The 23,697-nt window shown below is 42.0% G+C and overlaps 2 protein-coding genes across 2 annotated transcripts; both read right to left on the bottom strand.

Moving 5' to 3' along the window:
• Positions 1-160: 160 nt before the first annotated feature.
• Positions 161-7,563, bottom strand: plp2b (proteolipid protein 2b). Its single transcript, XM_068597761.1, has 5 exons — positions 7,148-7,563; positions 3,016-3,171; positions 2,806-2,904; positions 1,428-1,524; positions 161-1,306 (listed from the first exon to the last, which is right to left on the bottom strand). Exons 1-5 carry the CDS (start codon positions 7,244-7,246, stop codon positions 1,293-1,295), a joined length of 465 nt encoding a protein of 154 aa, XP_068453862.1. The 5' UTR covers positions 7,247-7,563; the 3' UTR covers positions 161-1,292.
• A 1,373-nt stretch (positions 7,564-8,936) lies between these two features.
• Positions 8,937-23,045, bottom strand: sypb (synaptophysin b). The gene is made up of 7 exons (XM_068597298.1): positions 22,959-23,045; positions 21,556-21,621; positions 15,253-15,377; positions 13,919-14,117; positions 13,630-13,821; positions 13,176-13,506; positions 8,937-11,036 (listed from the first exon to the last, which is right to left on the bottom strand). Exons 1-6 carry the CDS (start codon positions 22,974-22,976, stop codon positions 13,207-13,209), a joined length of 900 nt encoding a protein of 299 aa, XP_068453399.1. The 5' UTR covers positions 22,977-23,045; the 3' UTR covers positions 8,937-11,036; positions 13,176-13,206.
• Positions 23,046-23,697: the final 652 nt, after the last annotated feature.

Raw genomic sequence — 23,697 nt, 5'->3', positions numbered from 1 at the left:
CGTCTTCTTCCCTCTAGTGGCCATCTGAGAGAAGACATGTTTCAGCCCAAATACATCCAGCAAACATGCAGTCAATTAAGATCTTGTTGAATACAGACATTTTCAAAACATTGGGGTTAAAATGTAAGATTAGTGAACAATTTAAGTAACAAAAACAGAATTTCTTTGTAGTAACAATGGCTTTTATTTCCCAAAGCAAGGCTGCTTGGAATTTTGAAATTACACTGCAGACTCTTGTAAAGCATGTTAAAAAAAATACTACGGCAATGTTTTACTTGGACAAATAACAACCAAAAAGGTAGAGGAAACAGTTACAGAACATATTAAAATTGTGATTTTTCTTTCCGCTTAAAAAAAAAAAACTTGAAAAAAAACGTGAACCAAATAAACTGGACCCTACTTGTGAACTGTAAAAAACGTCAACATATATTCTGCACCTTTCAAATGTATTACAAATGTAAGAAAAACACCCTGAGCAAGAATCAAAGCAGATAGGGGGAGAAACTGGAAGATGACACTGTAATTAAAATAAGAAACATGTTGTTGATGGTTAATTGACGTGTAACGCCTCTAATGATGCAGACTCATCTCTAATTAGTACAAAAAACAGCCAAAAAGATTGCTGACCAATAACAGAGGACACTTCTAATGTTTAGGCATCAAGAGCGTAAGATAAACACGGTGAAGGAACTGGTTAATTTGACCGAGAGTCCAAGGCACAATAACACATGGGGCGCAATGATTAAATAATGGTGAAGGAAATGTTTGTCCAGCTGAGAAATCTCTCTGGAAATACAGGAAACGCACTCAAGAGGTACATTATTATAACGTTAAACAATTCCTTAACCACCCCGTTCATGTGGCAGTTACTTCTAGTCCAAATGACACAGTTATTACTCACTACAACAGTCCACTAAACAACAGACATGTGTATTAGACAAGCTGCTTGATGACAACCAATTCCTATTATTTACTTTTTTTTCCCTTTTTAAAAAAAAAAATCAGTGGTACATTGACGTTGGAGTAAATATTTGTGAGGGGAATTCCTCTGGTTTTGACGCGGGGGCACAGATTTACGGTACCACTCACTTTGGCTACGTCGTGCTCCTCTCAGGCTCAGCCCTAAAAGAAATCTCTGGCCTTACCATACAGTGGCATTGATTAAACTGTGACCTGTTCATTGTGCTGTCCACCGTCCTTTGTGATCGACTGTTCCGTTAACTTCTGCATGAATTCCTCTTCTACGCGTTCTCTGCTGCGTTCTTGGCAGAAGTGCACGCGTCTCGGAGTGTTTAAACTCTGTCGTCTGTGTAAAAGAAAGCAAGGCATTGGAGATAAACGTTGATGAGCATGTGAAATAAGGCAGATTATTGTCATATACAGAGTGTTTTCAGTGTATCAATCATGTTCAAATCTGTTGCGCTCACCGGTGGAAGCTGGCGTGTGCTGCCTGGTGCTCTTGATTTGCAGGTAGATGGTGTAGGTGTCATAGGCAAACAGTATACCAGCAATCAAACCAAATACCTAGGAAACAAGAACCCAACAATGACAACAGAATTCACCGTGCAAATTGTGGTTGTTGATTCATGCAACAGCAACAACAAGTATTGGAACGTAACCTCATATGTTACGTTATATAGCTGAAGACAAGTGACTTTCACAATCTCAGATCTGTTCTGCGACTCAGCTCGCCAGACATTTTTAGTCCCGTGAGACAGTACAGATTACCAGATTGTTTTACAAAGTCACTGCGGGTCAAATTTGTGTCAGACGAACTGGCGACTTCGTCCCCACGTTTCCCCTCAACGCGTCTCTTGTGCTCTCGCTGGCTGCAGCTCCCCGACGGGTCAAATGCTTCGCTGGCTCAGTGATGAACGGTGAGCAATGAGCAAAGTCCAAAAGCTCTGACAGCTTGATGAAGTAGCAGCAGGGGGGGCGCGGCATAGCTATGGGTCATTTAAGGTGTAGTGTGGAGCATTTGGTGGCATCTAGCGGTGAAGGTGCAGAAGTCAAACATCTGGAAATTCCCCAAGGTGCCTTAGGAGAGCACTGAGGAGATCTATAATGCAAACGGTCCTATCTAGAGCCAGTGTTTGGTTTGTCCATTCTGGGCCACTGTAGAAACATGAGGGTGTAATATGACCGACCCCATAAAGACGACCTGCTCGTCTTTATATACTCAATATTAGCATACTTCATTTCTGCCAATAGATCCCCTGAAATGCTACACACTGATCCTTTAATTGTAATGCCACTAAAGACTTCACTCTTTACTACATTTATCTCAGTTTTTTTAGGAGAACACTAGTTGTTAAAAATCATTTATAATATAATTAGCGACTGCACTCTAAATAGATGCCACTCTTCTCGTCTCAAACTCATCTCCAAGCGGTTCCAACGACAAATGTGTCCTTTTGGGGGCTATGATCAATTCAAAGCCATTAGAAAACTGTCGCTCACTACAAGGTGAAGACACGCATGAACTGAAGGACCTGTGGATTCAGTTCTCTGTCACTGTGACACAGTCTCGTGCTCTTTACTAGACTTAAACGGGAAGGAAGCATGAGATATGATTGCAGATGTTCATATTACTCAACAGCGAGTGTCATTCATGTCAGTTTGTGTGTTTGTTAAACACATCAGATTGTTTGAAAAAATAAAAAATAATAATAATTCAAGGTCCACATCTATAATGAGATTCCACACCTACAAAAAAAACAGATTCATCGATAACAGTGTCATGGTTATCAAAACAAACAACACATGAACACTTCCGGGTATTCGAGTCACAGCGGTTTAACTCACCCCGCCTGCAATACGAGCGCCGTCCCCGGACCCTCCGATCACGTTGATCAGAGAGACGATGAGGTAAAGGACTGCGCCAATACCAGCACGGAAAAGATCCTGCACAAAAGAGGGAAGCAGAAGATGAAGTGTTACGCAACAAGGCACACGTGTGCATCAGTGTGTGTGTGTGTGTGTGTGTTTGTGCTGTAAGACAGTTAGCGGACTCACACTCCAGACCCAGTTGACCACGAGGAATTGCTTGTCCAGCTCCATCATGAAGATGCCAAAGAAGACCATGGCGAAGATCATTTCGCAGATGGCCACTGAGGAGTAGCCTCCAGTGTGGGATGCGCCATAGCAGATGATGATGATGAAACTGATTAACTAAGAGTGGGAGAAGAGAATAGAGGGTGGTGGGGAAAGCAATAAAAACAGAGATTATTGATTTGGACGATGGTGAAGTTATCCCACAATCACTCAGGGTTATGCCTGAGAAGTAACAGACACTCTAATTCCTCTCCTATCAGACTTTGCAGGTGACAAATCATCTGAATGCTCAGTAACAGAAACATATCTGTGTCCACTCAATAGCCAAAGCCAGTCAGATGGTAAATCCCTTCAACAAAGGCATCCTTGTTTTATTTACTCCAGTCAGTTTACAACTCAACACCCACGAAAGAAAAAGCCTTTTTTCCAAGAACAAAATAGTTTCTGCACGGTGAGACAACTGGATGGACTATAATTCACTCTGTTAAGTCCGTCTGTGCACATATGTGTCTGTCAGGCTGCTTTCTTCTTTAAATTACCAGCACATGGTTGTTCCATCAAGATCTTATTTTTCCATACAAGGGGAGAGGAGAGAAAAAAAGTCAGCGGGCATTCTTCTCAATCCATTCCACTGAAATGCTGCCAATGTGCAGAAATCATAAACTCAGGCAGGCAGCCTACGGCTCTCAACCAGTATCAGCCTTTCTTTTTTTTTTTTTCAATACCGCTATTGTGTGCTGCTGTCAAACTGTGTGGGTAGATACATTCACACAACACGGACATTTGACAGCTGTGAAGGAGTAGAAACCTCAAGAAGTCCACAGTGCAAGTCATGAAGCCTGTTTGAGGCGAGCAGTTTTCATTTCTTGAAGACATCAAGCAGCATTTAGTTGTTTTTTTTTATTTTCTACAACATAGATTCATAATACCATATTTGCAAAAGTTGCTTTAAACTGTGACATGTGTCAATTTTGATATGCCGGAAAAATAGCACAGCCACCCAAACAGTGAGCAAAAATACTTTTAAGGCTGAAACTAACAAATAGTTCACTTATACATTAATCTGCCGATTATTTTTGATGATGTATTGATTAATTGTTCCGTCTATACAACATCTGAAAACACTGCAAGTTCAAAACCCCAAAATATTCAATTCACTATGATTTAAAACAAAGAACATCCAGATAGTTTGATTTTTGAGAGACTGGGACGAATATATGTTTTTAATCATTTTCTTTTGATCCATTGATAAATTGGTGCAGTTCAAATACACTTTATTACATTAATACAATATGTATTAATATGTTCCTATCTTCAAAATAGTATTATGTACATTTATTTGTATTCTTCTTAACCTGCCTTTCTTTGCACACAGTGTGGTAACATGTGACAACCAACACCTCTAAATCTAAAAAAAAAAGATATAATATGACTTATAAATAATGAATAAGCTGGTGTAAAAGTCAAATATAAAACGCTTACGTGGTGAATCAGATTCGGACCAAGGCATCTTTTAAAAGCACATTGCAATGTTTTATTCTCAGACACAGGCGGCTCAGGGGGCCAGTGTCAAATCACTGCAGTCGTTATGATACACGCATGATGTAACGGACACTAGCCCTACATCTGTCACTAACGCTTCCCCTCCTCTCGAGCGCAACTGTTCCACAAACGCGCGGCCGGCCAGATGCATCAGTACTTCATGTGTTCTGGAGACTGGCACAGGCTGCCTCTGTAGAGCGGCCGAGGCCCGACACAAAAGAGGCTTTATGGAGGCCAGAGCCGGCTGCTCTGAGGGCACCGAGGAGGCCGCTCGCACAGAGAAACACCCACTACACAAGAGTCCCTCAGAACAAGAAAAGCCTCCGACATGTTGACACCTTTATGCTTTCCACAGTTTTGCCTTTATGTTGTCCACAGCGGCGGATCTGTTTGCGTGGGTCAGCTTTTAAGATCCCCAGCTCGGATCTATTCACATCAGTATAATGAGCTGCTCTTTTTTAAATTGACCGGAGGGAAAATTGTTGTGAACGCCTGGCCTAATTATAGTCAGCAGCAGAGCAAAGAGCCAAGAGCGAGTCCGTGGTACAGAGACACACCAAACAGCAACGGTTGCTAAGGAAGTCAGATTTTACGCTGTTTTCGCGCTTTCCGCAGCTCACTGAAGTGTATTGAGAAAGGAAAATGGACAGCTCATCACTTTCTTACTCATCATGACATCTAGTCATTTAACCAACTGTCATTCTTCCGCCCTCTTTCCTCCCTTTCTTCCAAAAAGGAGATCACCTAAAAAAATTTAAAAAATGGTTTCCAGTCACACAAGGATATTACCACTGCATATTCAAAATATTAAAAGCAGGGTGAAAGATCAGCTCAGTGCATGACTCATCCTTACTTATCGCTTCTGGCTTCACCGCGCCACATGACAAACAGAAATTCACTTTACATGGGTGCGGGCAGTAATCTTTAAGTTGTTCTGCAGCTTCAAACATGTTCAAGAATGCTTCTGACAGCCAGAATAAAAGCAAAATAAATGAATGTAGTTTGACAAGCCGGGACGACCTTGCCGTTACAATTCACAGACAGTTAATTTAGTCTTTTAGATGGAGTTTATCAACTGGAGGATTTAAAATGGGTTGCTGCGGTAAATACCCAATGTCCCATTAGATTGGACATAACAAGCAGTAATGACATTGGTCTTCCTGTTGCTCTCCCACACCCCTCTTCCTCTCCCTCTCAGCTATTTCAGACATCCACCATCAGAGATGACTTTCTTTAAGGTTCATCGGGCTCCAGTAAAGACGCGAGTGGGTGGGTGAGGAATACAACAAACTCCTGAGTGTATCCACTGAAGCGTGAAGCTATCTGTGATTTGCACACCAAAGGATGTGTGCAGAGCAATTCACACATTCTTTGTTTCCATGAACAAACTTCTCACACAGCCTGGAATTCCCATTACTTCTGAAAAAGAAAAAAAACAACTTTACAGTGGGTGGACCACTGACCACCAACATCTGAAAGCCCTCTTTATAATGCGTCCATTGAGTTATGAGAGCAGAACCTTGCCTCTCTTATTTTGACAAAAAAAATGGGAAAAGTAATAACACAACTCTATGTAAGCTACTCCGATAAGTGATAATACTCTGTTGCATGTGATTGGGAATCTGGGCACAAAAAAAAAACAAAATGCATAACATACGTAGAGTATTTAAGGTCAAAGCAAGTCATGTGTTAATAGAACACACAGCTGTGAAATGCAAACAAAGGCAATGATGTGAAAACAGTGGTCAAGGACAGTATAAATAAGACTTTCCAGACAGGAAGGGGTTGTATCTTGCCAGGAAGTGGAACACACACACACCTAACTTACTCACGCATTTAGCTCTAATGTTCCCATTTCCACTACTACGTGTATAATCCTGCTGATTAGGGCCAGATGTGCAAGGACGTAAAGTGAGAAAAAAAAAATCACTTTATGAGCCTTCTATACTTGTAGGAATGTGATATACGTTGCATTTTCTCCCCACCACGTTAAGGCTACCGCTACCTGGCTACACGTAGGAGGCAGACCGCTATTCGGGTGGAAAATGGAAATGCCTGACAGCCGCCACTGGGTCGAGTTAACCCGCGTGACCTTTCATATGCCGTTAGCCCTCAGCATTTGGCTCTGTGGTGCCAAATGAGAGAACAGTGAAACACAAGTGACAGGTGGGGAACCCATAACCCCTGTTCACGATCCCTCGACCCCTCAGATCACATGCTTACCATTCCCTTGAGAGGCTGCTTTGCAAAAAAAAAAAAAAGAAAAAAAAAGGCAGATAATACAGAGAAATACTGAAAAACGATTCAGAGCAAATGCGTTTTTTTTAATAGCGAGACAAATCCATAACAACCACGTGGGTTCCATTAAACCACTTTACGACATGAAATATTGATTAGCCTAATTGCATGCTACTGAAGCATGCTACTATGTTGCACACAACATATTATAACGAGGGCTTTGTACACAGCTGCAACATTTCATACACAGTAACAACAAACACTCAGCACTTAAACGCAACAAGTTAGCTCGCGCACAGGTCAGTGAACTTACTATTTCTGCTGTGAGGATGAAGCCCTTCGGGGTCTTCACGTAATTTTTCAGCTTCTCCAAGCAGCTGGCACCAGAGCTGGACGCGGTTGTATCAGCCATACTTTAACAACTGACTTATTTCACGCGTGTTACCTTCGTGTTTAAGAGTCTTCGTCGGCAGCAACCGACTAAAAAACAACGTTTGGAGGGAAAGACACAAAAAAAAAAAGAGTTCCGCTGCGTTGGACCGTGAGATCCGTTTTCTAGTCGGATAAATCAACTTCTCCGATGTAAAAAGTCGAGTTGAGCTCAGTCACGACCTCAGAGGATCCGCCAACGGCTCGGCTGTGTGTCGGCGGAGGGAGGGAGCGGGGCTGGGCTCGGGGGCTCGGGGCGTTGGCTTTCACTTTTCTCAAGAGGAGCTGCTGTTGGCACTGTGGCACCGCGGCGGCGAGCAGCTCCCGTGCTGCCTTCAAGAGCTCCTCGTAAACTCGAGAGACCTGTTGCGTTTGCGAACGTCGTTCTTTGATTCGGGTGCATTTCAATGGTGGTGGTAGACGTACTTAAATGCTGTACGTTACACTTCTAGATTATAGTTCGTTGTATTAATTCCCAGTGGGGAACTCATCTACTCAATGGCGGAGGAAGTGGATAATTTAGTTAAGTAAATTTAGCAGTAACACAGTGTAGAAATATGACGAATAGGAAAATGGTCTTCCTTGTGTCGCAGCAACATTCACGTATGTGCATGGATGCTACGTGCCATATTATAAAAAAATACACAACAAAATATATTAAGCATTATTAGTACTACAACATGTTAGAGCTTATCTGTTAATGCATATAGTAATATATCCTGGAAACCACAATATAACACTGACAAGGGCCATTCTCTACATGTGCACTTTTACTCATGTACATTTTTAAAGGGCCTATGAAGGACTTTTACTTTAAATTATGTATTTTGGTAGTTAGGTATTAATACCTTCATACGTTACCATTCGTTTAACTCGAGAGTAGTGGTATTTCTTATAGTTATTGAAGGCATCCTAATTTGTGGATGATTTGTTTTCAGCTGTAGAGTATTTCAGGTTGAGATTTAGTATTCAGTGTTATAGTTAGCTGGGGACAAACAATTAGATGATGAAAAGTTTAGATAGAAATAAATGTTTTGTGTTGGTAGCTACAGACATAGGCACAATGAAATATGTAATAACAGACACACATTGGAAGTATTACAAGAAAGTATAATATCCAATCAGCACAACTTGTACTGAAGCTGTAAAAATATATTAAAATTGACAAATTCTTGAATTTAGATCATTTATAATGCATTTTGCAGTAGTAGCATGCTTTGTCTATCTCTTAAACCTGAAATAAATTAAACATTTTAGCAGAATCACAGGAGATGACTCGGGAAGACATTTTAGATGATACTCTTTTCCTCCTGCCACAATGAGGTGTCATGCAGAGTCCTCAAAACCACCGACTGGGTCACGTTAACCTGCATCCCGGCCCACTGCTTGAGTGAAAGGAAATGCTTACTGTCGTCAGAAATATAGACCAACTACAGAAATAGATAAACACCATGTTCTACAAAACAGTACGTCACTAAATAAATATGCTTGTTCCAAGTTTTTTTTTCTTCTTTTTTTGCTGTGTTTTAAATGCAGTTCATGGTAGAAATGTGTTATTTTTGTATGTCTTAGTAAATCTCCTGCTATTGATAATCACCTTGAAACATATTATTACCAAACCCAGCTCAACCAAGTAGACAAACAGACAGTCAGCCTATGAACAGAAATACACATTTTTACCTTCAACAGAATAATTTCAAGTTTATTTCATTTTGTTTCACATGGATCCCATATAATAAGAATACAGCAGAATTCTGGAGAGTCTTGGATATTTTTTTCTCTGACTTATCATTATCATAAATACTAATATGAATACATCATACACAATAAACACAGCACTATCCAAAGGCGTAGAGAGAGTATCACAAGACATCATTCACCACTAACAACAGAGTATATTTCATTTCAGCATATTTATAAGAACTACAGTGAAGGAGAGAGAAAGACAGAGAGAAAGAGAAAAACAGAGGTGGGGGAGGGGACTAGAGGAAGAGAGAAAGCCAGGTGCTTCTACACGCCTGAATCAAAGAACCCTGATTAAAAAAAAAAAAAAAAAGTGAACCCAAGGCTGTGCAATGGATCAATATATACTGGAGATGGACAACAAGTCATCCTGTTGAGGACTGTGGAAGCAAAACTACCAATCAAAACACATCTCTTTCCATTTGGCAATCTTGTATACCCAAACGATTGGCAGTAGGACAGGTATTTGTCCACCTGGAAGGAAGTAATTATTGCAGCACCTACTTTGTGCTTTGAGTAGAATATAGCAGAGCTGCTGGATGTGCTGAGCAGTAACGATGATGATAGATCAAAAACATAACACGGTGTTACTGTGTAGTCTGACTTTTCCTGCAGTTTTAAGCTTCTCAAACATGTTTAGGATGCTTCAGGATATAAGGACGCATGCAGTATATTCACCTTCCGAAAGAGAAGAGATAGAGAACGATTTAGGATGCAGGAGAAGTACATATGGAGACATATTGTTCAGACCGCCTCGTAATAATATGTGTTGTACTATGCAAGGTCTTTAATATACTTTATTCTCAATTGCCGACTTAATGTTAAAATGAGTGTGTAGGTCACTGATTACAGTGTGATAGAAACACCAGATAAAAAACTATATGACTCTGTCTTACAACTTTCTGGACCACATAACAGGCGATCAAAACAGGACGAGGGTTCATAGACAAAATTAGTCTGATGCCATTACATAAATCCAAACAAATAAACAAACACACACGTCGCTAAATCTGTTGTTCACTGGCCCCCGATTCACAATTTTCATACTGATAGCACACTATAGCGGTTTCTGAAACAGCACAGCAAATATTAGATGCTACCATGCTCACTAAATTTCATGACCATATGCAATTTGATCTTATATGTCAGGATTTAAAATGTTCTGTGTATCTCAAGAGTTCATCCTCGAGCATGATATTTGATGGAAAAATATATATAAAAACATAAATAAAGTGGAAACAACCTACTTAAAACCCACTACTATCATATATTCACAATGTTATAATAAATTACTCTTAGTCTCACTGTTTATATTTATTATTTTCTTTCAACATTTGCCATCATATTTTGAGTAGCCTTTAGCCCCGTTCTTTAATCCTGTCATTGATGCTGATCAGATGCCAAAAAACAACAACATGGAGAGATGTTTATAGATTCTGAGATGAATAAATGAAAAACTTATGGTGTGACTAATTTAAGGGAAGTGAAGGGCAAAGGCTAAACTATGTGAGCTCCTAAACAGAACCAAAGTAAATGCAATTGAATAACTCTGTGCTCAACATTTGTTGTATAACAACTTTTATGGAGTGCACAATTATTCAACTGTGTACATTTAATCATATATATCAGCATGTTGATATTTACACAGCACAGACAAATACATTCTCCCAAGTTAAATATTACTACAACTTTTTTTTCCCCCCATAAATGTAAGTCTTTTCCATTACAAGATTTCTCTTAAATGTTTGCCAACGAATGTTTTGGTTTTTGTATTCAAGTTTTTCTCGTATAACCAAACAGACAATCCTCTGTTGTCTTCTACAGTTAAATACATCACGAGAATAAACATCATGTTACAGCAAAAAGACCCATTTCCCCGGTAGTGTCCCCCTCCCCAGGCCCCACCAGTTTCTGCCCTCCATGCCTCCCTCCCTCCGCCTGTCAACTCACAGATACACAAACAGACAAACAGAGGAGTGTGGAAATGCAGGTGGTGGTCGAGAGCCACACTCCAACATCACAAGCTCAACCTGTGCAGAGGGAAAACAGGTAGAGGGAGAGAGAGAGAGAGAGAGAGAGAGAGAGAGAGAGAGAGAGAGAGAGAGAGAGAGAGAGAGAGAGAGAGAGAGAGAAAAGGGAAGGAACATGTTTATGTATATATCTGTAAATGCAATATGCTGTTATGATATGTGTCCAGCTTCTTCCCACTGGCAGTCAGTCTGATGATCAATTCAACAATTAATCAGACATCTCTCATCTTTTTCTGTTTTCTTTAATGTCTTTTTTATATTTACCTTTTGCTTATTGTAAACAAGTACGAAGATCAGAAACCGGCGAAAATGTACATGGCCATTAAAGCTGATTCTGAGTCTGATATTGTGTATTCAGCGTATATATAGTTTAACCTTGTCTCCATATACTCTGTATAGTTTTCTCTGTAATCTAATTGTACATATTGATATAGTTTTATGTTTTGTATGTTTCACTTTTCATTTCTTTATTTTACTTTGTCTTTGGACTCAAATCTTATTTATTAAGCAGTAATCTTAAGTGTAAATTCAGAGTCAAAGAATTCTGTATGTGTGTGGTTGACTCATCGCTGGGAACATAAGGAAACAACTCCTCAAGTGTCATCACATTTTGGTGCATTGAAGTGCGTCCTCTTTTTGTTCCCAGTGAGCACCTCAACACTTCAAACCAGTGACACGATCAAACAGAAATACAGAGAAATCCCTCGGATGAAATAACCAAAACGGTTTAAGACTTGTGTTTGTGTTCATGTAGGATCCCATCTGAAAAAGGCTGATTGAGGAAAATAGGTTGTTGAAATACAACTGAAAAAAAAAACAGATAAGAGGCCATAAAAGAAGACAAGATCTATCTCTGGCTCACGGCTAAAGGCTCTGGCCGGGTTTTTACATCTCTGAGGGCTGAGTGCAGTTTTAGTTGATCAGGAGCACTTCACCAAAAAGCTTTTGTGCCCATAGCTTTAAGGCAGCTCCAGGTCTGGTGGCGAGGAGAGGAACAGAAAGGTGAGTGGATATATACTGTAACTGGGGGATGCAGTCTGTACCATCCACTGCTTTGCACAAATGCTAAAGGCTCTCACTAGAGCCAGTGATATCCTCATGGCCAGTATGAATGGGAGGAGCAATTACAGCGACCAAAATCTTTTTTAAATGTATGTGTAGGGCATAAACATGAAAATATGCAGCTGAGATTGTAGGTTTATTGTTTCACGCATAGTATCAGTGAGAAGGTTTCAGGTTGTTTCCTTTGTTACTGGCAGAAAACGGCAGCTATTCAGCAGTTAGATTTTAGGAGCATCTAAATGACAATGACAAGAGTGAAGCGGATCCGTCAGGCTAATATTGCATCAATGCCAAGGCCGCGTCCCATTTCTGGGGAAAGAATTTCTGTTGTTTAGTGGGTTAACCAAGGTTTGAGGCACATAAGATATGTGAATATTCACTGTCAGCGTGGTTCATCTTTAAATAATGCCAGTGACCAGTAAGTACCGAGGGGTAGCTAATGTTGCTGCAGTAGCCGGCAGTCATGCAGTATAGCAGCATCAGACTGTCATCTCCAATATCTAAATCTAATCTCCTAAATCTAAATCTATAAGCAAGCTATATCCAGCCACTGTGCCGGGTCATTGAGCCACTTGGATGAGGGAAGACTGAATCGGCATGATGGCAATCAACTTTCATCTGTTTTCATCTGTTAAGGTATCGAAACACTCCGGTTCAGGCAAGGTTGCTAAATAAGTATTAGACATATAAATGCTCACAAATATGTCAAAATGCGTTGACATCCGGAGGATCTTCAGTTTCCTTTTATCCCGTAAAAAGGGGCCTTGACATTTTCTAAAGTAGCCGTTTGTGACGTCTGATGAATTGGTGATAGATAGCTGAATCAGATGAAAATGTATGTTGGTGTGTCATCTGCATAGAAGTAGAACTTTGCCCATTACCTTCTAATCATGTACAATAGAAATAGCACCCCCCCCTCCCCCCACCAAAATAAGACATTCAGCAGATATCACCGTAACGCATCTTTAACTTTTGCGTGAAATCATTATTAGCTGAAATCATTACCTCAAAGACATCCAGCACAGTGCCCTGTCTAAACCTAACCAGTCCTTATGTACTACATATGTTTACACTCACCATCCTGCAGCTGTGGTTTGGCTGGACAGGCTCACATTTGATTGGAGAAGGAGGTGGGCTGCTGCTGCTGCTGCTGCTGCTGCTGCTCATAGCCCTGGCTGTATCCTCCTTCCTCGTTGTAGCCCTGCTGCCCGTATTCGGGCTGGTACCCCCCCTGGGAGCCGGCGTAGGGGTCCTGCTGGGCGTAGCCTCCCTGGGCAAAGGAATCGGGGGCGGGCTGCTTTTCCTGTGATGGGACGTATGTTCCAGAGAGGAGAGATATCCAGCCGGTCTCCTTGAACACAAACCACAGGTTTCCGATCCACAGGATCAGGTTGATGAAACCGAAAGCCTGTAGAGCAGAGGGGTGTTTGGGAGTCAAGATATTTACTGTTTCTGTTCTCATATCAACTCTTTGTATTGGTCTGTTTTTTTTCTGCGAGACGCATCATCGGGGGGGGGGGGGGGGTCCTACCACAGAGGTGTTGAGGCCGGAGACCTTGGGGTCGTGGACTTCACGGCAGCGATTCTCGGGTTCGTCACAGGCTGAGATGAGAGTGATGACCCTCTCGGGATCGGTGGCTGTTTTCACATCTGACAGGCCTTTAGCCCAAGCGCATGAAGACACCAGCCACATGAAGGCAAACACCGCAGACACAATGAAGTCCTGGGGATCAGCAAGACAACACGATCACTTTTACGACCAACAGCGTCAACTCAGTATTTATTGTGGACTTGTATGCAGACGGCATCGACAAACTCACAATCTGGGCCCCCTTGCAGTTTTCACGGTACTTCTCCAGTATGAAACAGTATACGGAGAGGGCTGCCATGGAGTAGAGGAAGGAAAAGACAGCGATGGTGACGAAGAACTCAGCTGAGGAGGAGTAGTCCCCGACCAGGAACAGACGCTCTTCGGCCCCTCCCTTACAGGTGGTGGCATCAAAGTAAACCTGGTGGAGCCTGAGAGCAGAGACCCAAGGACACGGAGAGAAATGAGGAACTGCGAAAAGGGCTTAGCGTAAATAAAGGTTAAATAGTGATAAGGTTATCGTATGTGAAACACTGAAGTGTTTGCAGTTTTCATTGATTGATGGAAGTGGATTAATGCAATCCATAACAAAATACTGTTGAATAGAGCATTTTAAATGAGTACTTCAAAATTGTGGGAAGCACATTTATTTGCTTTTTTTGCCAAGAATTGGATGAGAAGATCAATATCACTCTCATGTCTGTCAATTAGATATGAAGCTACAGCCAGGGGATGTTAGCTTAGCTTAGCATACAGACTGGAAACTGGTGGAAAAAGTTAGCTTGGCTCTGTTCAAAAGAAACATATTCCACCTACCAGAAGCTTTAAAGCTCATTGTTTACCCCCTTTGTTTCTTTAATTTGTATATAAACCAGTGTAACATGTAAAACTTCACGTGGTCCAATAAATGGTCACCATCTTATAACTGGTGAATACACAAAATGGTTGTTTTTACTTTTTACACTTTTTATTTTTTCACTTTTGAACCGAGTCAGGCTAGCTATTGCCCCTATTTTCAGTATTTATGCTAAACTAAGCTGAGCTAATAAGCTACCTTCATATATAGCATTGACATGAGAGGGGTACCCGTCTTCTCATCTGAACCATGGTAAGAGAGTGAACGTAAAATGTACTTCACAAAATGTTGAAGTTTTCTTTTAATCAAAGTCTGAATCACATGACCACGGACTAAACTATACTATTGTATAGATCTGAATACAGCTGTATATTTTGTAATCCCTTGCAATGGTATCAATTATTCAAATGTATATAATTTATATATTAATGACATGTTCTTATAATCAATAGTATATCTTTCATAACAAATGCCACTTAACACAAGGTGCACGGATGTTCCAAAAAAAATGTTTGGCGTAGGAATAAATAAAATCTTAAAAAGCTAATTTTAAAATTGGATCTTGCTCTAGCACACTAATTTGTATCACCATCAAAAAGATGAACTTGATCCAGAATAATCTATTTTTATACTTAATTTACAGTGTGTTTGGTGCCAACCGTTGCAGTTTCCACCACAGCGGTGAAAGTGACTTGTGAGGTGAGACCTACCTGAACGGATATTCAAATTTGACTTCTATGTTTAGGTCACTCTCCGTCCGGTTTTTACATTCCACGCTCATCTTGAACATGCCAGAGTAACTGCCGCATGTCGAGAAGGCGAAGATTGCAAAGATCTGCGGGAGAAGAGAAGAAGGAGGAGGAGGAAGGGACGCAGTGAACATTTGACATCTCACAGACCAAACCGCTGTGAGAAAAAACTTCACAATGTATTGATTATTGCATCATGAATTTGACTGCACGACGACATTTATTTCACAGAGCTCCGGTTTAAACAAAGAGCTCCGGTGACAAAACAAGGTGAGAGCTCCTTTGCCAGGGAAAGCTGCAGAGCTGCCTTCACCGCCTGCAACGTCTCAAGCACACCGGCGCTCCACCAATCGCGTAGCGAGCTGATAAAGAATGCACACGGAGTGCAAATCAATGCAGCGTTATCACCGGGCTGCACGGCAACAACGGCGGCGCCTGTTGCCATGGTCGCCATTACAATTGTTTTTTTTTTTTCTTCCCGTCGATGTTTTCCTCGTAGCACTTTGTGGTACGACAGGGATTCTGCATTCGGTCAGGGTCTGTTACTTCCGGTGCACACAGCTCAGTCTTGTTCTTCAGCTCCCACCAACGTCAACTGGCACAAACAGACATGCGCGGCGATGAGCACACACACACGCACGCACACACACACACACACACACACGCAAGCGCGCAGCAGATTAGGCAAGTCGGACTATTTTTACCACACCCTCCCTGCGATGCGGGCCAGATCCGATTGGGTGGAAAATCCAGCTATTAATCTGACTGAGGTGCTCGACCATCTGTCACCAAGTACTCAACAACAGGCTACTGTAAAGCCAGCCAAAACACACACACACACACACACACACACACCTAGCCACACCCTGACACGTGAGCTCGTACGCTAACACGCGCACATGTACACACACAATTAGGCCTACACACACTAGGCCATGTCTTGTAGTACTGTCTACCTGATTTAAGCATCAACACACTTAACTATTTACAGTAATCTTTTGGCTGATGTGAAAGCCTGTTTGCTGGATTTACACACCGTCGGCCTGAAGCGAGCCTCGTCGTGATCGCCGTTACTTATCCCGCTCCGTTCCTGCAGGGTTCATTTGATTTTGATTTTCTAATGTCCTCGCCGAACATCTCAAACGCCTTCCCTCCACGCTGTTGGTAAGAGGCCAATTAACAGGTTTTAATAACCAATGCAAATGACTGCAGACGCGATGGAAGTGGCTGCATTACTGTGTGCAAGAGGAGGCTGCTGATGAACAACACCGTTTATTATTCATTTCAGGCAAAGAAAAGAATCGTGCCTGTCGAGCTTTTGAATTTCCACACTTTTATGACATTCTTACTCAGAGCTGATCTTGTTAGTATTAAATATTTGAGCTTCACCATATTTCTGTGCCGGCATCATTGAACCAGGAAAGTCTCTCTGAAGACACCGTGAGCACTGACTCGTGTTGGTGTCCATTTATGTATTATCCCCGATGTCATGTTCACGGACAGTTCAGAAAGGCTTGCTGAATGTAAATTGTTTTTTACGTCGTACTTTCTCTTTAATAATGGGACGTAAGGCTGCAGCAGCTGTGCAATGAATCAATACCTGGAGAGCATGTGCACGCCTGCAGTGTGGGCACAATCCTTCGCACGACGTTCTATCCTACATATATTCATATAGCTCCATCCATCTTAATCTGTTTGTAATAACTGTCTTACACGGCGGAAATAATTTTTCATTTCTAAAAGGTTCAAAGGTTTTAGAGCTTGCTGTGTCTTTCCTTTATTATCCCTGTGAGGCAGTTAGAGATTAATCATCTACTGAGGGATTGATATGGAGACCAACAACATTTTGTAGCCTCACTGTCTTCATCTACTTCTTCTTCAGAGACATTTTGGAGAAAATAACAACACTAAAGAGGGTTGGAGTCTCTGGTTCAGACATAATGTCTGGGACAAGCCACACCGCTGCTTCAGCTGTATCATCGTATAGTGATACGATTATGAATCAAAGGATATGGATCTGCACACGCATATTAATGTAATTATATACATTGAGAGCTAAATAATTCCTAATTTGCTTTAACTATTAGCCATTATCTTGTACTACTATTTGCTTTCCATGAAACAAATAAGTGGAGGGCCTGATGTAAATTCCACTTAAAATGTAGAAATTGTCATGTCAGATGTGTCGTAGAACCGGTGTATTAGATTGTAATTCAAGTGAAGCCTAAGAGCACAGAGCCATGTGAGCCGCTCAGCAGTCCTCCGGCACAGAGCTGCTATGATCTAAACGGTGATGTCAGCGTGCTTACACGTCCAGAGACAACGCTGGCATCATAAGATGTCTGCTGCTAAAATATACCAGTGTAGTTTAGCGCGTTAGCATGCTAACAATCTGCCGATCAGCACTGAGGCTGGTGGGATTACATCATAAACTAAATTATGAGTTTTTTTGTAAAAAAAAAACAAAAAACGTTTCACCTGAAGCTGGTGCTTAGTGAAAAGTTCATCAAATATATTACAATCCGTCCGAAAGGAGATCACGACAAATCCATCCAATAATTCATGATATATTTCAGTCTGAACCAAAGAGAGAGTAGACCCCTCCCTCAAGGAACATGGACGTCAATGAGGAGGCACCAGACCACAATTAGGAGTTGTACTTTCCTGGTGATAAATGAGCGGAAGGAGGAGTGATAGAGGAGGAAGAAGACGAACCAGCCAGACTGAGAAAAGAGATGGTGGCACATGAGTGTTAGGTGCCATGGTAACACTATTGGCAGCGTCGCACAGCGAGGAGGCAGAGGCTGGTTTCTACCCGTCCTGGCACGCAGGATGGTGGTCAGCTCTTCTGTGCTGAGAAGAAACACAATCTCACACTCCGACACCAACGATCTGTTTGCTACGGCTTCGCTCACGCTGTCTGTCTGAGTGTCTGTCTGTCTTTCCTTCCCCGGGAAAAAAAAACGATCAATAAAAGCACGAAATGTAGAGCCTGACTAATTCCACAGACAGTATTGACGTCTGACATTTGAAAAACAATATATGTTTTCACCCTTAACATAAACATATAAGATTTACATTTTTAGATATGGACTTTTATTTTTGAAAGACGTTTTTAGATCCTTTTCCAGCTCATAATAGTTATTATCTTTGGTATTTCGGTATTGCAATTACCTGTTGTTATCGGACAATTTTTTATTTTTATGCAAATACTTATGTCTGCAATAAGCTAATGTTGGCCAGTGTATCTGAGTATATCTCCGCTCAATATTCTGCAATAATATTCAATATTTTCTTGTTTGACTGTTTAAATGCCAAATAAATGAAATGATTCCCACGTTCATGTGCAACTGAAACGTTGAAACAGACCCTTGGAAGAGGATAAACAGTTTCGTATACGCCCGAACGTTGCCAAAAAACACAAAAGCATAAACACAAGCTGTGCCTTCACCAGAGGGCCTGGAGTAATAATAACCACACAGAGCCACCAAGAGTCTGCACAGCGAAAGCCCCTGAGCTACATCAAAACCAACAGCCTTTATTACGCATTAAGGACTACAGCGAAGTGACTCATGTTCTCACAAACAGCCTTTTTATGAGTCAGAAAGTGGAATTTGTATGCAGATGGAATCCAACATGGCAGCGCCATCCTGTAGCGGTGGCGGCAGGAGGCTGTTTGCGTGGACTCATGTGGTCGGGATCCACATCAGCGTTATTTGGGAACTCAATGTCTTCCTGCGTCCATCAAACGTAGGCTTTGTCAGCACTATTCCCCAGAGACAGAGCGGGTGGGTGGTGTGGTGAGGGGAGGTGTGAAAAGCTTACATGAGTCACACAAACTGTTTCAAATCTCACACATTTTCATCATCGAGTGGAGATGAAATCTTTCAAGAAAACAAATCGCACTACCACACTCAACCGATCAAATCCCATTTCCATGAAATCTCATCGCTAGAATTCAAATATATGAGTATGACCACTGCTGGACTTTTCTTTTTTTTTTTTTAAAGCAAAGCGGCACATTCTGCAACAAAAATCCCCCAAAACAACAGAGAAGAATCAGTCAAAAAGGGGAATGCTCCTCTCTCTCTAAAAAAACAACAACACACACACACAGTGCTGGTTGTGTATGCCCATATTAATCCAGAAAGAGCAGCAGCTCCTCCTCTAGTCTGACGTTGAGGCACGCAGGCCCCTCTGACAGATGATTCATGGTCCCTGGCCTCCCGAGCGCGGCTCCTGATTGGTGGCTGGCTCGCTGTGACCCGAGGAGGCAGTCATGAGGTGCTGGCACACTCACAGAGCTCCAGGGAAGGACTACAGAGTCATGCAGTACACTCATGCCTCGGACTGCTCTCTGGCATATCTGCAGAGCCCATTACGGCGAGGGACTCTGTCCGGGCCGCTCTGGCACGCACGCTTTTCATCTGCTTTGTGTTCAGCGTCTGCTCGTACTGAGGATCAGGGATGTATCTAAAAATGATGGGTCCCATGTGCAGGCAGGGCATCCCCGCCTCAATTTCCCGCTCGCAAAATGTACTCATAACTACGTTGCATGCACACATTTAATGGGGAAAATAGGACTAAATGAAAATGATTACGGCTGCAGTAAACATGTATCCAACAATATTAGCCCAAAGCCAATTATTTTTTGGGATTAATCGATTTATTGTCTATAAAATGTCAGAAAAACAACGAAAAAAAATCCCAAGGTGACCTCCTCATATAGCTTTTTTTGCTAGTCCATTTGTCAAAAACCCCCAAAGGTTTTGACACCAAAAAGCACCGGACCCTCCCATGCGAGAAATCGCGGTGTTGTTTTGCATGAAAAATAATCTACTATATTGAAAATGCAAACTGGTTTCCATAACCAGAACCACAAACAGTCAGAACCAGTTCATAACACAACATCAGTGCTTAACGGAGCGTTACTTAAGATAGGAAAAGACACATATTAGAGGCCCTGGCTTAGCCGGAGGGCCTGCGTGGGTAATTAGCACCAGTATTCCCACTGTGGTGCCCCAGCTGTACAGACAGAAGACAACGGCAAGAGGGAGGCACCACTGTTCACCCTGCAGCCTCTTCAGTGTGAGCCGGCTCCATCAGGAGAGCTGTGGCTCACGAGCCTCAATGTCTGATCTTCTCATCATGTCTATAACTGGTCTTTGATAGATCAACATGAATGGAACCAGGGCTGCTAATACTTATTGTCATCGGACATTAATCTGCTGATTATGTTCTTGTTTAATCAATGAATTGTTTGGGCCACAATGTCACAGAATAGGGGAAAAAAGTGTTCGTCAACGTCAAGATTGACTTAGTTAAGCTCAATTTGATGGCATCATGATGGTGTTTTTGTGGGACTAACAGACTAAAACACCTAAGATAGTCAGATAATCAGTTGGGCGTTGCATGAAGACAAAGAAAAGCAGTATATATTGTATTGTTGCCTGAAAAATTATGATGAAACGGTTTGCAAAATAGTCTGTAATTAATTAGCCCCCCAATTGCCGCAGTGAAAATTAAACTTTTCAAATTATCTGTTGGATTATGGACAGAGTACCATGTCTTAATAGACACCTATTTAATAACAATTCACCCAAAAGCTATAAAAAAAAAAGCATCTTTCAGATGCAGAAATTGCACACTCCTTAAGTTAAATTGAGGTATTCAGTTATGTTCTCTTCAGATAAAGCAGTTAATGTGTAGTTTACTGGCTCCATCATCTGGACGCTCTAATATGCAGAGGTCACATCCTCCGAGAAGGATTTGACAAATTGTCATGATATTCCTCGGTGGACTGACATCGTGTTACTACGATATTGATGCAACACATCCTGCTGGTGGCTCCTGCTCAGGCTTGCTGGGGCAGTACAACGATATCAGGGTGATATGTGAGTGGGTAATATTCAAGAGAGTGATTATTAGACATACGGTTGGTGGCGTTTCGTAGTGTTTCAAGAGATGAAGGGGGAAAAGCCCTCCTGAGAGAGGGTTCAACATTTTTTCTCCCTTCTTCTAAGGATGTACAGTCACATCCATTATTAACCCCAATGCAGCTTTATGACCTCTGTCTGACAGAAGGTCACAAATCTGTCAGTTCGGGGGCACGACAACGTTATTTATTGCCAACGACACACGCTCCAAGTGGTTTATCCATCATGATATTATATCCTGAGATTTAAAAAGAAATCTAAAAAGGTAAATATTTTTTTTGCATTCGTTCATATTTGTTGTGAATAATGTGCAACATGGAGACCTTACCCATTGTAGAACTTTGATAAATCCCAACGGTTGTTTGAGAACCGTGAACTGCCCTTGGGCCACCAACTGCCAACACAAAAACAACAAGAAATGCATTAGCAGGTGTCTTTTAATTTCATTTTTCATCACCTTTGACTCAGACCATGATGATGATGATGATGATGATGATAAAAAAACTTGATAACTTGATTATTTCAACCTCATTGAGCTCACAGCCCTGGTCTACTGCTGACACCTGCAGGTGTTCGTTACATAGCAAATATCTGCTGCGAGGGAATAAGGTGTGTGTGCGTGCGCGAGAGAGAGGGAGAGAGGGAGAGAGAGAAAGAGGGAGAGACAAGGAGGCGGGGTGGCGGGGGGGGGGGAGCTTCTGCCGGCATTACAATTACACTAAAGCTGATTAACCGACTGTTTTCTCTGCTCTCTCGCTGCACCGTTCACGGCAGTCTTTTTTTTTTTTTTTTTTTTTTAATATTCTGTATCACTCAATCGAGATCAAATCACGTTGAATCTGTGTAATTGACAACCAAAAAAAAAAAAAAAAAAAAAGCAGCAAGCATTTGTGCGCAGGTGAATGCGACACCGCAAAGAAGGCGGTGTGTCAATAAATGGCCTCACTGGAAATAAGCACCAGTGATGGTTTTCTGTCTCTGTCTCTCTCGTTCTCTCTCTCTCTGGTGCTACTTTCACCCTCATTGTTTTTCCTCAACATCCATATTAAACAGATGACGCATGCACGGACAACATCCATGTTGAGGGCAGACTGAGAGCGCGAGTCCCCCCGCGCATCTCTCAGAGGAAGAAGCCTCGTCGAGCTTTGTCACAAACCAACACATCTCCAACGCAAAGAGCGCGTCCTCCTCGGGCCTACTGCGGCTATCCGAAAGGAGTGGGGGGGGGGCTTGGAAATTAATCACGTTTGTTATCTTAGCAACAACAGGGCTAATTGAGACGTGGGCGGTATAAATCAATTAGCCAAATCCCTGGAGATGATAAGTAAAAAAAACAAACAACAACAACAAAAAAACGCCATCCTCTCCTTCCTTTGCTAAATGTCATGGCTGCAGAAATCTCTGGCCATCCTACACATTTTTTGTCTCTCTCTCTCTGCACAGTCTACGGGCCGCTCCATCACATCGACTGCAGTGGTGGAAAAATTGTCTAATTGCATCGCATCTTTTCATCGCTGCAGTTTTTAATAAATCCATAAATCACAATTTCGACTTCAAGGTAATCGAAAGCGCTGCATTGAAACCTTACGGTCGGTGGATTTGTATCTCCCCCCCAAAAAAATATTAATTCGAGCGCACAGCAATGGGAATTATGCGGAATTATTGTGCATCATCTACCGATAAAACAACAGTGAAATATATGAGTTCCTTTTTTAAAAAAAAATGCCTTACCTGATTCACAACATCCATCTTGGCCGCTTACTCGCTGATAAGAGGATCAGAGGGGCGGAGGGAGGGAGGCGTCTCATCCGGAACAGCCCAGGGGAGGAAGACGCCCAGGAGGAAGAGCTGGACTGCGTCACGAGCTGGGGCGAGGACGTGTGAAGCGTCGTGACGTCAGATACATCGCTGGACGCGGAGCGGAGACGAGCCGAGCCGCCTGTCCAATGGCAGCGCCGCTTTATTCTAAGAGCAGCTCGAGATTGAGCCCCCGAGGCTGATAATGCAGAGAGGAGCAGCACGGAGACTGTTCACGCTTTAGTGGGCGGAAGGAGGGGATGTAAAGGGAAAGAAAAAGGTCGGCTGCTGGTCATTAACAGTCATTAAAATGTCACGTGATTGTTGTTGTTGTTTTTAGAGGAATACATTTCTCATGTTGCAAATCGTGTAGGCAAACCTCATATTGCACTAACACGTTGTGGAAAGTTCAGGAGGAGTTCAGGTGTTCTACATTCATGCACACACTATTAACATAAAGGATGAATATATAGTGAGGTGCGCTGCTAAATTAACACATATGGGTGACTGTTTTGCATGCTTCTTTTCTGTTTTTCATCCTAAAGGGGAAGCGAAACCCAGATGTTGTCCATCTGCCGGTCCATTAATGACTATGATTATATAATTCATTCTTTTGTATTTTTGCTGCAGGTTTCAACCTCCATTATAGCGCTGCTGTGAACAAAAAAACAGT

Source organism: Clinocottus analis, unplaced genomic scaffold (assembly GCF_023055335.1).
Source record: "Clinocottus analis isolate CAN_PGR_092001 unplaced genomic scaffold, fCliAna1.0.p SCAF_4, whole genome shotgun sequence".
Classification (NCBI taxonomy): Eukaryota; Metazoa; Chordata; class Actinopteri; order Perciformes; family Cottidae; genus Clinocottus; species Clinocottus analis.
The sequence above is the reverse complement of the archived record's forward strand: the minus strand, read 5'-3'. Positions and strand labels throughout refer to the sequence as shown.

Coding starts and splice junctions, on each gene's coding strand:
- plp2b (XM_068597761.1), bottom strand. CDS start 7,246: ATGGCTGATACAACCGCGTCCAGCTCTGGTGCCAGCTGCTTGGAGAAG. Junction 2,905..3,015: donor TGGTCAACTGGGTCTGGAGT/GTGAGTCCGCTA, acceptor TCTTTTGTGCAG/GATCTTTTCCGTGCTGGTAT. Junction 1,525..2,805: donor GCGCTCGTATTGCAGGCGGG/GTGAGTTAAACC, acceptor CTTGTTTCCTAG/GTATTTGGTTTGATTGCTGG.
- sypb (XM_068597298.1), bottom strand. Junction 14,118..15,252: donor AAATTTGAATATCCGTTCAG/GTAGGTCTCACC, acceptor CTCTGCTCTCAG/GCTCCACCAGGTTTACTTTG. Junction 13,507..13,629: donor CCGGCCTCAACACCTCTGTG/GTAGGACCCCCC, acceptor TCTGCTCTACAG/GCTTTCGGTTTCATCAACCT.